This window comes from Balaenoptera acutorostrata, chromosome 5 (assembly GCF_949987535.1).
Source record: "Balaenoptera acutorostrata chromosome 5, mBalAcu1.1, whole genome shotgun sequence".
Classification (NCBI taxonomy): Eukaryota; Metazoa; Chordata; class Mammalia; order Artiodactyla; family Balaenopteridae; genus Balaenoptera; species Balaenoptera acutorostrata.
In genome coordinates this window covers 42,415,362-42,428,122 of record NC_080068.1, presented here as the reverse complement: position 1 = coordinate 42,428,122, position 12,761 = coordinate 42,415,362, and the positions used below count along the sequence as shown (strand labels likewise).

Sequence of the window (12,761 nt, the reverse complement as noted above, 5' to 3'; positions counted from 1 at the left end):
CAAACGTATGGACACCAAGGGGGGAAAACCGCGGTGGGGTGGGGATGGTGGTGTGCTGAATTGGGCAATTGGGATTGACATGTATACACTGATGTGTATAAAATTGATGACTGATTAAATAAATAAATAAATAAATAAATAAATAAATTTGCTCTGCAAGTAAGCTAATTGAAAATTTTGCCTTATAAAAATCTCAGTGTCCTTGCACTGGATTTTTAAATCAATAGAATGTTTTCATTGCACCACTAATTCCTCCTCAAACATACTGGAAATAACTTGGCAGAACCAGTTAGTAAGTCATTTTGGCATTTGTTCCCTAAACACAGCAGTACAGTATTTACCATCTGAGTGGTATGTTGCTGAAGCCAGGTTTGTTGAGAAAAAAACACACACTGCAGTATTAGGTCCTTCTTAAGCATATTAGGTTAACAACCCCTTCTGGTCCACCCAAAGATACTCTAATCGATTTCCTGCTTTAGGCTCTTCCCAACTGCCTGGGGGGCACAGTGAAGGCCACAGCCCCTTCCCACTCCCATACATCAACCCATACCGGTGAAATGCAGAAAATGCATCAGATACTAAATGATCAAGGCACAAATTATTGTTGTTAAGAGGATGGATGAGATTGATTTAATCTCCATAATAATTTAGGATATTAATATTAATTCGGGGAGCAAATCAATTAAATCTCTTAATATATGATAAATATATTTTTTCTAAATCAAACTGTGAGAAAAGAGGGGCAACAGACAATAGGCATTACTAGAAATACATCTAATTTTAAACGCCTTTTGTAATATGCAGGAATAAAATAGATTCACTACTGAAAAAATCTTTTAAACATGCTTGCTGATATCTTCCAAACCAAAAATTAGGCTTCATAAAGTCTAGCAAAATGTGTCTTTTGTTTTTGTTTTTGCTATGAGAATATAAAGACATGGGAAAGTTTTGTAGATTTTTTAAAACCATTATCATGCATGGTTATATATTTAATAAATACACTTACTTAAAAAAAGTACATATAATTGAGACGATCTGGAAAAATCCAAGATGTGTAATCTTCCTGACCAACAATAGTCAATCTTTAAAGTGCTGTGCTTCATTGACTCAATTAAACCATCATCTAAAAAACTCACCATTATTTTATGTACTGCTAAGAAAAATTAAATGGCCAATTAAAATATAAAACAATGTTTTCTTATTACTTATTATTCTTATCAACTGTAAGACACACTATGATTTCAGAGAGGTTAAAATGTAAATTAAAAAGGGTGTCTTAGAAGAGATATGGTATTTGATATGGCTTCAACAGACATGAATCATATACCTTTCATTTCTCTGATCAGTAAGGCTTTTTTCACAAAGAGATCTTATGGCTATTATTGCATCTTATAAGGAAATGAGTCCATTGTAAAAGTATAAGGATACAAGAGTTTGTAAAATAAAACAGAAGTGGGAAAGGTCAGCTATGGCAACGGTGGCACCCAGTGGCTGGCACCCTCACAGTGATGGTGCAAGCTGTGGTGGTCTGTGCCAGTGGGTCTAGCAATGTGGGCCCTAGTTGGCTGGTATGGGTATGGCTTTGACTATGGTCCTTGCTGCTGCTGGGCATCCTTTGTTTCTACCAGTCTTCTATGCTGGGTCCTCCAGCTTTCCAAAGAGTTCTGTGACCTTCTTATTAACCTTTCAATAAATTCTTTGCCTAAGTCAGCCAGACTTGCATCTAAGAACCTTGACTGATGATACTTCTGGATTTCAACCGTTTGTTGAACAGAGATAATTGATATAATTGGAAGCAAATCAGTGATTTAGCTCTTCTAAGGACAGTTACCAATCTCTTCCACTTCTCTAAATGACCATCTCCAAAAAAGATATAAATCCAGCCATATTCAACATTTAAAAAATAGTTGAATCATGCAGTATCAAAAGCACACATACATCCATTCTTTTAAAATATAACTCACAAAGTTATAGAAGGAATAGGGACTTCCCTGGTGGCGCAGTGGTTAAGAATCCACCTGCCAATGCAGGGGACACGGGTCCAAGCCCTGGCCAGGGATGATCCCACATGGCGCAGAGCAACTAAGCCCAACTAAGCCCACAACTACTGAGCCTGTGCTCTAGAGCCCACAAGCCACAACTACTGAGCCTGCATGCCTAGAGACTGTGCTCTGCAACAAGAGAAGCCACTACAATGCGAAGCCCACACACTGCAACGAAGAGTAGCTCCTGCTCCCTGCAACGAGAGAAAGCCCGTGCACAGCAACGAAGACCCAATGCAGCCAAAAATAAATAAATTAATTAAAAAATAAGGAATATACTACCTATTTTACAAAGGAATTAAATCACCAAAATATAATTTGCTCAGATTTACTATGATTCAGTGGAGAAGCTAGAAATGGAAGGAATTCTGCAGTCATCATACATATGCAAACTACATGGTAGTAAATTGATTCTAGTTAATAATAGGAAACGCCAATTTCATTAATCTTACTACTGCTGAAGGATAAAGCAAAAATTAATTAATTTGATAGGCTGATGATTTCTTTGCAATTATTTGCCAAGTTGCCCTACCTCATTTCATAATTTCTATGCACCTTACCAAAGCAACGTCAGCATATCCCTTTTTCTTCAGAGTCTTCTGGGGTGTTGCAGCTTTAGTGAGTTTAGAAGTTGAATATTGCTCTCCTTGAGACATGCAGCTTTTAATAATATATTGATAAATGGTAATAATAGGTAACACCTGTATAGTGCTTCACTAGGACCAAGCATTGTACTAAGTACCTGACGTATATTAACCAATTCAATCTTCATAAGAATTCTGGGAGGAAAATAGTATCACCCTTATCCTCATTTTATACATGAGCACACTGAGGTACAGAGGGGTTAAGTTACCTGACTGGTGACGCGGGCCAGTAGGTGGCAGAGCTGGGACTTGAACTCAGGCAGGTTTGCTGATGAATTCCTGTGCTTAATTGTTATAACAAGTTTCCCTCTCTTAGAATTTACTTGTTTTTGCTACTACTTACTTGCAGTACATAGTGAACCTGGCAGAATTTAAAATACAAAAACCTAGGTTTCAATTCCAAGTTTCCTTGGCAAACCTGGGTAGTTTACACGCTGAACCTCCTATTTTCCTCCTTGTTAATTAAGAATAATAATACTTGTCTTGCCTACTTCATAGGTTGTTGACTAGAATCAATAAAATCATGTGAAAATGCTTTTTAAAGTGTTATGTAAAGAGTTATTACTTAAACTTTGGGCACGTCAGTTAGGATGTACCTTCAGCTGTGTGTGATGAAATGTTCCATAAAGTTAATTGGGTCACAGCTAGAAGATGGCGAAGCTATGACTTGAAACCAGGGTCGCCCGTATATAAAACCGTGCTTCTTACTATATCCCTGTACTTGCTCCTCTGATAGTCAGATGTAATTGATGGTACACTTGTTTTCCTGTGCAGTTTCATTGAAAATAAGAATGTAAACATAAATTGTCCTTCAATAATTTACCACAAAATGTTTCTCTGGTTGGCCTAAATCATAAATTTCTATCTCTGACTTATAGATGTAACTGATGGAGGGCAACAGAGGAAGATAGGTCAAGCAACAAAAACTATAATGCAGGTGTCCAAGCAACCAGAAACGCTTGGCTGAGGAAGATTTCTTCTTTCCCTGGCAGGCTGGGGACATTCCAGTTGAGCGCCTTTGAGTCTCTGATGTGGAAAGCAGTTCAAATCCCCACACAAGAGGGGAATGTTTATCAGTCCGGGAACATTTTGAGGGTACTCAGGGAAGAGGGTGATAAGGGGTCTCTCCATCTCATAAGCTTACTACTTCGGGCAAAGTCCCTCCATCTTTGGGCAAAAGCGGAGGTAAAAAAAAAAAATCTAATAAAAATCATATAAATAGGACTCTCTCTTTCCTCTTTAGCAAACGCCTCGCTAAGAGTTATCAATCATTTCAATATCACTAAAGTAGAAAATCTATAAATCAACCAAGAAATGTTGGCCGAGTGTCTCCTGTGATTAGCCTATGCATGTGCTTTGAGTTTACATGATGCCCTTTAGCAGATTAAATTCTTATAAACCTAACAGGTGAGGCCTTAGAAACCATTACATGCCAGATTTTGTGTCATCGAACATAAAAGTAATAACCTTTGAGAACGTAAGCTCTCTGAATGAAGAAAAATGAAAGATAAAAATGAAAAAGAAAAGAAGAACGTTAAAAAAGTTTGAGACTATAGGGCTCAGTAAGGCCAGTTCTGGTTGACTATATCATAATACACCTTAAGTAAAATGCACCAGTCGTTACTATAACCCCCTTTTAATACATATTAAAATCAATCTTTCTCCTTTTCACATAAAGTGAAAAACAAAGACACGTGAGTACCTTTCTAAGGCTAATATAGACCTTTTTAGTTAAAAAAAAATACAAATACTATATATCTTTCCCTGGTTATGCTATACCTCTGCCATTCATTCATTTCTTCGTTCACTTCTTCAACAAAAGTGTTGACTGTATGAGAGTGGGGGCCAGCCCTGTGGCAAGGGATTGGGCTGTGAAGATGAATAAACAGTGGTTCCTTCTGTCTGGGTTCAGTGTAATCACTCAACGAGTGGCAATAACTATAATGAAGGCAGAAAGAAATGACCATTTCCGCTGAAATACAGAGCTTAAAGAAGAGTGAGATAAAGTAGTAAACCACTCTAGTCTGGCAGTCTCTGCCCTGGTCCCACATTTCCTGGGTCAGGGAATACTGAATATTTCTCCTGGCGTGCACTCCTGTCCTCTGTTGTTCCCTCCTGCCACTTTTCTCATTACCATTTTTTCTCCTGCAGCAAAGGGAGAAGAAAGTCAAAGGAGCTATTGGGTTTACTAGGGGAAGGGGAAGGAGGAAACCATTCAGGTGCAATGCTAGGTCCCCTTTTCTTGAGGCATGGGAGAAAGGAAGGACTGGGGTCTGATAAAGGGAGGCTTTAGTTGCAGAATCATGTGTAAGCTGGAAGGGACCACAGAGGGCATCCTCCTTACTATCCACTTTATAGTTGGGGACATTGAGGCTTAATGACTTATCCAAGGCCACACCCAGTTAGTGGCATTGGTGGAACTAGGACCCAGGTGGGAAACTCCACCACTGCCTTCAGTAGTCTCTTCAACCTTATTATGTTCCTGACCATCAGGCAGCGTTTCATCTCTGGTCCTCCAAAGAAATGAAGAACAATTGATTAAACTAGTCACCCCATAGTCTTCTGTTCCTTAAGGAAAACCACACCATGACTGTGACTCAAAGGACTTATTTTCATATCTTTTGTCATTTTTATTACTCTTCCCATAAGACTGACTGATTTTTCTATCTCTTTGAAAATATGGCTACGTAATCTGAACTCAGAGCTTTAAAGATTTGTTTGATGAAGTAAAATAATGTCTTTGTGCTCTGCTTTTCAATGCATCCTACTTTGACTTTCTGTTTTTGCTTGTTATTCAATTTTCGGAACAACCTTACTTATTTTCAGGGTGTCAGTAATGACCTGAAGAAATTTCTCCTGTTGATTTATTTCTCTAAGGGTGCTTTCCTGAACGTTGTCCTGTTTGTATGATGGCCTGTCTCCTCCCCCCGCCCCCCATTTGTCAGCTTGTCAGTAATGACCAGGTGGTACATACATGTCAAGAAAACTAATCACCTTCTAACAGGATTTGGAACAGAATTAATGCGGATCTTGTGCCCTTCCTGTTCCAACTTTAGTAGCCCAAGGTCCATGACTGCTTAGAGATTAGCTGGTTGGCAACTGCACCCCGTGGCACCTCAGGGTCCTGGTTCTCTCTTCAGGCCCTAGGCAGTGAATTTTGAGAGATTTCAATACTCGAGCTCCTTGGAGACAGTTTGGGTATGTGGTTGAAACTGGCCAACCCGGGACGCCCAGTGAGGCAAAGGCGTCTCCTATTTTGCAAGCGATGCCACTGGGTCACAATGCCGCGAAGTCGTCGAGTTCCTCCTGCCAGACAAGTTTCTGCTTCTGGACGCCTCTAAACCTCCGACACTCCGCGGTGTATCAAGCTTCGGCGGCCGCGGAGCCGTTCGAAGGGGTAGTGCTGAGTGCTGTCAATACTGACCAGGCGTCTTCGAGTAGTTCTTTCAGCCCTCCCAGTCGCTCCGTGACGAGTCCACAAGTTCTCACGCCTTACTTCCAAGCAAGCTGCTCATCCCTCCTCCACCGCCCTGCTCCTCACCTTTGTTCCAGCCCGCACATTTTCTCAACGCTGCCACCTGTGTGCTCCCAGAGACCCGGGCGGAGCCTCGGTCCGGACCCATGACGTCACCCCTCCGCGATGGAGGCGGGGCTGTGGGAACCGCAGTGCAGCGCAGAGGGGCGGGGCGGGGTGGGGCTTGCGGCGCGTGACCTGGCTGCGGGAGGCAGCAACCGGGAGAAAGGTGTAGGGGGGCCGGGACCTGCCGACTCCTGAGTGCGGGGGCGGGGCGGGGAGTGGCAGGGCCCGGGCGGCTGGCGCCCGGTGAAGCACTAAAGCGGGTCACGCTTCCTCCCCTCCCCGTCCTTTCTTCTCCTCCCACCTGGGCCTCTGCGTGGGGACGCGCACCTGGCAACCGGCGGCCGCGCTCCGCCGCGCCCCCACCTTCTCCGCTCTGGCCGGGCGCCCCGAGCCTGCCCTGCACCCCGAGCCCGCCCCCGGCGCCCGCCCCTCGCCTCTCGGCCGGCCCCGCGCTCGCTGGGGGCGGCCTCGAGCGCTCGCTCGTTGATGCCGTTTTGGGGGTGACCCGGCGCGGCGGAGGCGGCGGCGGCGCCTCCACGGTGGGGGCGTGTTAGTGGCCGCGGCTTTGCGGGACGTCGGGTGTGTAGCTGCGGGGCGGCAGGGCGGCCAGCCGGCGAGACCGCGCGTGCAGCTCGGGTTTCGGGACGCTGGAGGAGAGCGCCCCGGCCGCGCGGGAGCGGGACATGTGGGAGCTCAGGCACCGGGGAGGCTGCCCCGGCCCCGGGGGAGCGGTGGCGCCGCCACCCCGCGAGGGAGAGGCGGCCGGCGGCGACCACGAAACCGAGAGCACCAGTGACAAAGTAAGTAGAGCCGCGAGAGGCGCGCACCCGCGCCCCGGCTGGGTCCTGGTTGGGGCCGGGACACCTGGGAGGGAGGGTGGGGCCCCACGGAATGTCAGGTGAAGTTGCGGGCTGCGCCCCCCTCCCGGCCTGGCTTTGTTTCCTTCTTCCTCACGTGGGACTCGGACCCCAGCGATGGTACGTTTCCCAGGATGACCTCGACCACTGCCAGGGTAGCTGGATGATTCAACTTGACTCTAATTTAGTTTCTGCCCATTCGAGTCCCCCTCCCCGGGGTCTGCGGCCGACGCTAGAATCGGGATGGAGCCTGCCTCCCTAAGAGCTGCAGCTTTCTAGTAGCTACCACCTCACACCTCTTCTCGGGAGAGGAACACAGTAAGGACTAAACTTAAGTCATGCACCTTCGCTTCTAACATGCCATTGGATCCTGACGCTGGAGGCTTGGCTTCTCGCGCTCCCCCATCAGCACTTTCGTTTCCTCTATCCTTTTTCAGTATAATAGATTTTGGAGGTTTGAGAGGCTCCTACACGTGACCCAGTTGTGACCCTCCACGGCCGACAGTGCAGCAGTAGATTTCATTTTACCTGACAGGTTAATTCATGAGGACTTTTAAAATTCCCATTTCTGTAGATTGCCTTTGCTTCACATTTAAGAATAAGTAGATGTAATGCCACTATTCTTTTTAAAGGTAGAAGAAAGTCAAAGTTCAGCTTATTTGGTAATAAGTTTAGGAAACTGGGCCAGGCAATAGATTGTTTTATAAAATCTTCTGTTTATAAAATTCCATTTTATCTTAGAAACTCAAAGCACTTAAGCTATTCCTAGAAGCATTCTTTTTTGGAAGCAGGTATTGCAGTTTGAATTACAGAAGTGAAGTAGATTGCTCAAGGTCAAGTCAGTGGCCTTTTGGAACTAGAAACTGTTCCCTGATTCCCTTTTTTCTGGTTTGCACTGTTGCTGAGACTCACTCACAGTTCTGATTTGGGGAAGGTTCCACCTGGAACTTGATGTTGATGAACTTGAGGTAACCCCTTATAAAGCTCTGGCAGGAACATATCCGACAACATCATGAAATAATAAATTTAACAGTGATTTTAGGCATGAGACTTTAGAATCAATGGGAAGACAGATCCTTTTTTTCCCCCCTACCCTTGATAGGCAGGTGGAATAAAATGAGTCTGTGATAGAACATATGTATCAAGGAATTATACAAAGTGTAACAGTTTCTAGCTTCTGAAGGTTGATGTTACAAAGCTAAAAAGAGTGGGCAAAGAATAGTTTTTGTGAAGACTGCCTTGGAAACTAGACCAAAAATAGAATTAATTAGGTTGGGGTTTGTTTTGTTTTAGCACTGATATAGTTTAGAATCAAGGAAATACCAGCTTCCCCATGTTCACTTCCTTAACTGGAACAAGCTTTTAATAAGAAAAAAACATGTTCAAGGAAGCCATCCATAAAATAACTTTTGAATTAATTAGTTTCTTAACACCCTAATATATTTAAAATGGAAACTACTTCTCTGGTTTGATTTGACTCATTAGAACTGTTGTCTCTAGCTATCTGTGAGTGGGTTACCTCACTGCATATTTATTTATTTATTTATAAATGCCACACTATTGGTTTTCATTAATACATACCCAGCGGGATTTTGTTTTCTGAGAGTAGGTGTTGGCATGTGTAACCTGTTCTGTTAAGATTTCTTAGACAAGGATGAGCATTTTCTAAACCATATCTAAAATATTGCATACTTTTAGAGTTTATTGCAAGGACCTTTTGACTTGGCAAGCTTTGTGTCACTGAACTCTATCCTCTGTATGTCCTTTCTTATCAGGGTGTATATTTGAATGCACCTGCATTTCCAGGTCAAGGGCCATTATAAAGTCAGTTTGCACATCGGAGGCTGGTTAATATTTGGTCCATTGAAATTCTTTTAAGTGCCTTCTCCATTCAAGTTGCAGTAAAGGCAAAACTCTTATGGAATTAATGAAAGAAGCGCAGGAAGTGTGTTATATTCTGCTGTTATGGTACACTCCCGTGCCATTTTGTAGTCTTTTTTATAACGGCGTTATTAACATGACCTTCTCATTGTTCAGGACCTGGAGACATAGTGAGAGAAAGTTCTGTGGTCCAGAGCATTAACACGTGAAAAGGTGCTTCTTACCTTCAGGGGAATGTTCCCAGTTGCTAAATGCTGCAGTAATACTTGAAAGATAACAAGACCACTTCTTCAAGGAACCCCCCAGGAGATATATATGAGATAGATTTAATATAAGTCTGAACAAGGCTTATTGTTAGCAAAGAGGGCATAGCTGGACGCTATATGGAGATAACAGGAAAGGCTTTAAGAGGAGGTGAGGGTTTGAGCCTTGGAATTAAAAGATGCCTGGGGACTCACCAGGTGGACAAGTGTTAGGGAAGGGCATTCTAGGCAAAGGGCATGTGGAACTGTTTCATAAATGAGCATTCTAGGCACAGGGAACTGAGCTTAGTTTTATAATCCTGGAGCATAAACTGTATGTGTTTGTGAGGAGGGGTTGAGAGTTTCAGAGTCTTGTGAGGGAGGTTAGGCTTTCTTCCATGGACTCCTGGAAGCCACTGGAAAGTTTTTGCAGAGGCATTAGCCTGTCATTCTAGCAGCACTCTGGAGAAAGTGTTGGGAGGGGGAGAGACCTGCCACAAAGAAACCAGATAGGAGTATATTGCAAATGCTATGTATATGAAATAATGAGGGCACATACTAAGTCTTGTAGGAGCTGGGGAGTAGGGGTTGAGAGAGAGGAAGCGTATATTAGATAATGGTGATGGGACCTAGACAAGGGTGATCAGGGTAAGACTAATAAAAGAAGAGCCTGCTGGGAGACACATTTTGATGCACAACTTAAGAGACTTAGGAAAGAAGCAAAAATGACTGGGCAGTTTTGCAGGGTTTTTCAGGTTATGAGCGAGATGGGTGAGTTGGGTGGGGCAGGAATGGCATTCTCTAAAACAGAGAAGTGGTTCAAGGTGGTGTTGGAAACTGAAATGAACGGTCAGGTGTGGAGACTTTTGATTAGGATAGAGAGGGCAGAGAACTGAAGACAGAGCCTTGGGAGGTGCCCATGTTTAGAGTAGGGTTGGAGATGTAAGAAGGCGCCAAGATAATGAGGTCCTGGGAGCTAAAGGAGGAGGAATTGCTTAGAGGATATCATCACTAGTATTTAGAAATGAGGAAGGGGCAGAGAACGTGGAATTTAGCAAAAGATCTTTTATTTTTTTATAATACTAATTCATTTAATTTCCCTCTCAATTTCTTTCTTTATTTTTATTTATGGCTGCATTGGGTCTTTGTCGCTGTGCGTGGGCTTTCTCCAGTTGCGGCGAGCGGGGGCTATTCTTCATTGCGGTGCGCAAGCTTCTCATTGCGGTGGCTTCTCTTGTTGCGGAGCACGGGCTCTAGGCGCGCAGGGTTCAGTAGTTGCAGCATGCGGGCTCAGTAGTTGTGGTGCACGGGCTTAGTTGCTCCGTGGTATGTGGGGTCTTCCCGGACCAGGGCTCGAACCCGTGTCCCCTGCATTGGCAGGAGGATTCTTAACCACTGTACCACCAGGGAAGTCCCAGCAAAAGATCTTAAGAGAAGCCACGTTTTAGGCCGAGGAATGTGAGGCGTAAAATATTGGTAGTAATTGTAGGAAGTGCCGGTGGAAGGGAGTACAGGATAGCAGCTAGAGAAGACTTGTAGGATCAAGTGAAAATTTCCTTTTTCAAATAAGGGAAGATAGGTATTTATATAAAGAAGTCAGTGGACTTCTGGTGGTGCAGTGGTTAAGAATCCGCCTGCAAATGCAGGGGACACGGGTTTGAGCCCTGGTCCGGGAAGATCCCACGCAGAGCAACTAAGCCCATGCACCACAACTACTGAGCCTGTGCTCTAGAGCCCTCGAGCCACAACTACTGAGCCCATGTGCCACAGCTACTGAAGCCCACGTGCCTAGAGCCCGGTGCTCCACAACAAAGACAAGCCACCGCAATGAGAAGCTTGTGCACCTCAACTAGAGAAGGCCTGTGTGCAGCAACGAAGACCCAACGCAGCCAAAGATAAAGAAAGAAAGAGAGAGAGGGAGGGAGGGAGAGAGGGAGGAAGAAAGGAGGAAGGGAGGGAGGAAGGAAGGAAGGAGGAAAGAAAGAAAGAAGGAAAGGAAGGAAGGAAAAAGGAAGGAAGGAAGAAAGAAAGAAGTCAAGTGGGAGCGCAGATGCTGATGAGGGTGGGCAGTCCCTAGGGAAAAGAAAGTAGACATGGTGTGGAGAGTACAGGTGGTTGGAGTATTCAAGGAAAGGAAAGAAGGAATCGAGGTTAGATACAGAAACATTTTGAAAAGCAGAAGAGGAGAGATCAGTGTTTGACGCTTTAAATTTTCCCAGTTAAGTAGGGTCTGAGAACCACAGAGCTTCAAGAGATCTTAGAAATAATTTAGTTCAGCCATACATATATACATATATGTGTGTGTGTGTATGTGTGTATGTGTGTGTGTGTGTATTTTTAAATAATAAACTTGCCCTTGACTGTGTTTGTTATTGCTCGAAATGACCTCAAGCGGGTAGCAGAGCTGGAACTAGAGCTCATCTCTGACTGGGACACCTTTGGAATGTCATTTTAGAGAGTGTGATGTAAGATGACCAAGAGACAACTGGCAGAATTATCAAACTCAGTGAAGATTCAGTTGAACTAAAATAACACAAATTTGTTGTGTATTGAATTAGCATAGTTCTTAACTCAGTAGCAGTAGTAGTCATAATAGTTGATGCTTGTAGAGTGATTTAGAGAAAACAGTAATTTTACATCTTTCTTTTTTTGTTCCTCAGCTATATGGGTTAGGAATATTTCCCATTTTAATAGCTGAGAATAAGAAAGGCACTGGGAGTGATTGTGGTCGGGAATGCCAGGACAAGGATGTCAGAGGAGTGAGTGAGCCGGGGGGCCAGGATTGAACACAGTTAGGGTAGGCAAGAAAGTGGACAGAAGCTCAAAGAGGGCTGTTGAAGCCCTGGATGGATTGAGAGACACTGAGCAGTTGAAGTGAAGCCTAGACCTAATTGACTGGACCGGAAGTGGGAGAGAAGGGGGTGCACAGGGAAGCCGTGGCCAGTACGGGGAGCACCGGTGGAACAGTGCACGGTCAGGCGAGGACCCCGTGTGGGGTTGTATGTGGGGATGCTACTCTGATATAGATTTGGGTTTGTGAAGTTGAGGGTGAAACAGTCTGGAGGTCAGTTAACTTCTGTCCTTCCTCATTTGAGATGGGTGTAGTTTCTTTCAAAAATATTCTAATATTTAAAAAATAAACTTTTAATTTTGGAACTTGTGTTTCCATAAATCCTTCACTTTGGCACCCTTCACTGTGAGTTGTCTTGGTGTCACTTGAAGGTGTGCTAAACATTTTCTATATTTTTTCCATCTAAATATAGGCCATTAATAAAATATGAATATGTAGATCTAGATATCCAGAATAAAATATAAGTTGGTACTCCCCAATTGTTCATCAATTGTTAGTCACTGTTATCACCCAAATAAGTTTCCATGTTGTCATTTGCAGCATATTCATTTTATTTAACAACAGTTTTTGAATGCTGGCTCCCCAGATATCACCAACCCACCAGCTGATAAGACAAAGTTGAGTTTATTGCTTCCTGTGGTGAGGAAAAACACCACCTCAATAC

General features: G+C 43.9%; 1 protein-coding gene across 3 annotated transcripts in view; it reads left to right on the top strand.

Moving 5' to 3' along the window:
- Nucleotides 1–12,761, top strand: part of CDS1 (CDP-diacylglycerol synthase 1) — a 107,641-nt gene that overhangs the window by 27,049 nt on the left and 67,831 nt on the right. For 2 of the 3 annotated variants that reach the window (XM_057547048.1, XM_057547049.1), the window contains exon 1: nucleotides 6,462–7,066. The exons of the other annotated variant lie outside the window; for it this stretch is intronic. In XM_057547048.1, the coding sequence (XP_057403031.1) occupies nucleotides 6,950–7,066 (117 nt within the window). In that variant the 5' untranslated portion in view covers nucleotides 6,462–6,949. Of the gene's footprint in view, nucleotides 1–6,461; nucleotides 7,067–12,761 lie in introns of those variants that run through there. 3 annotated transcript variants of the gene reach the window in all.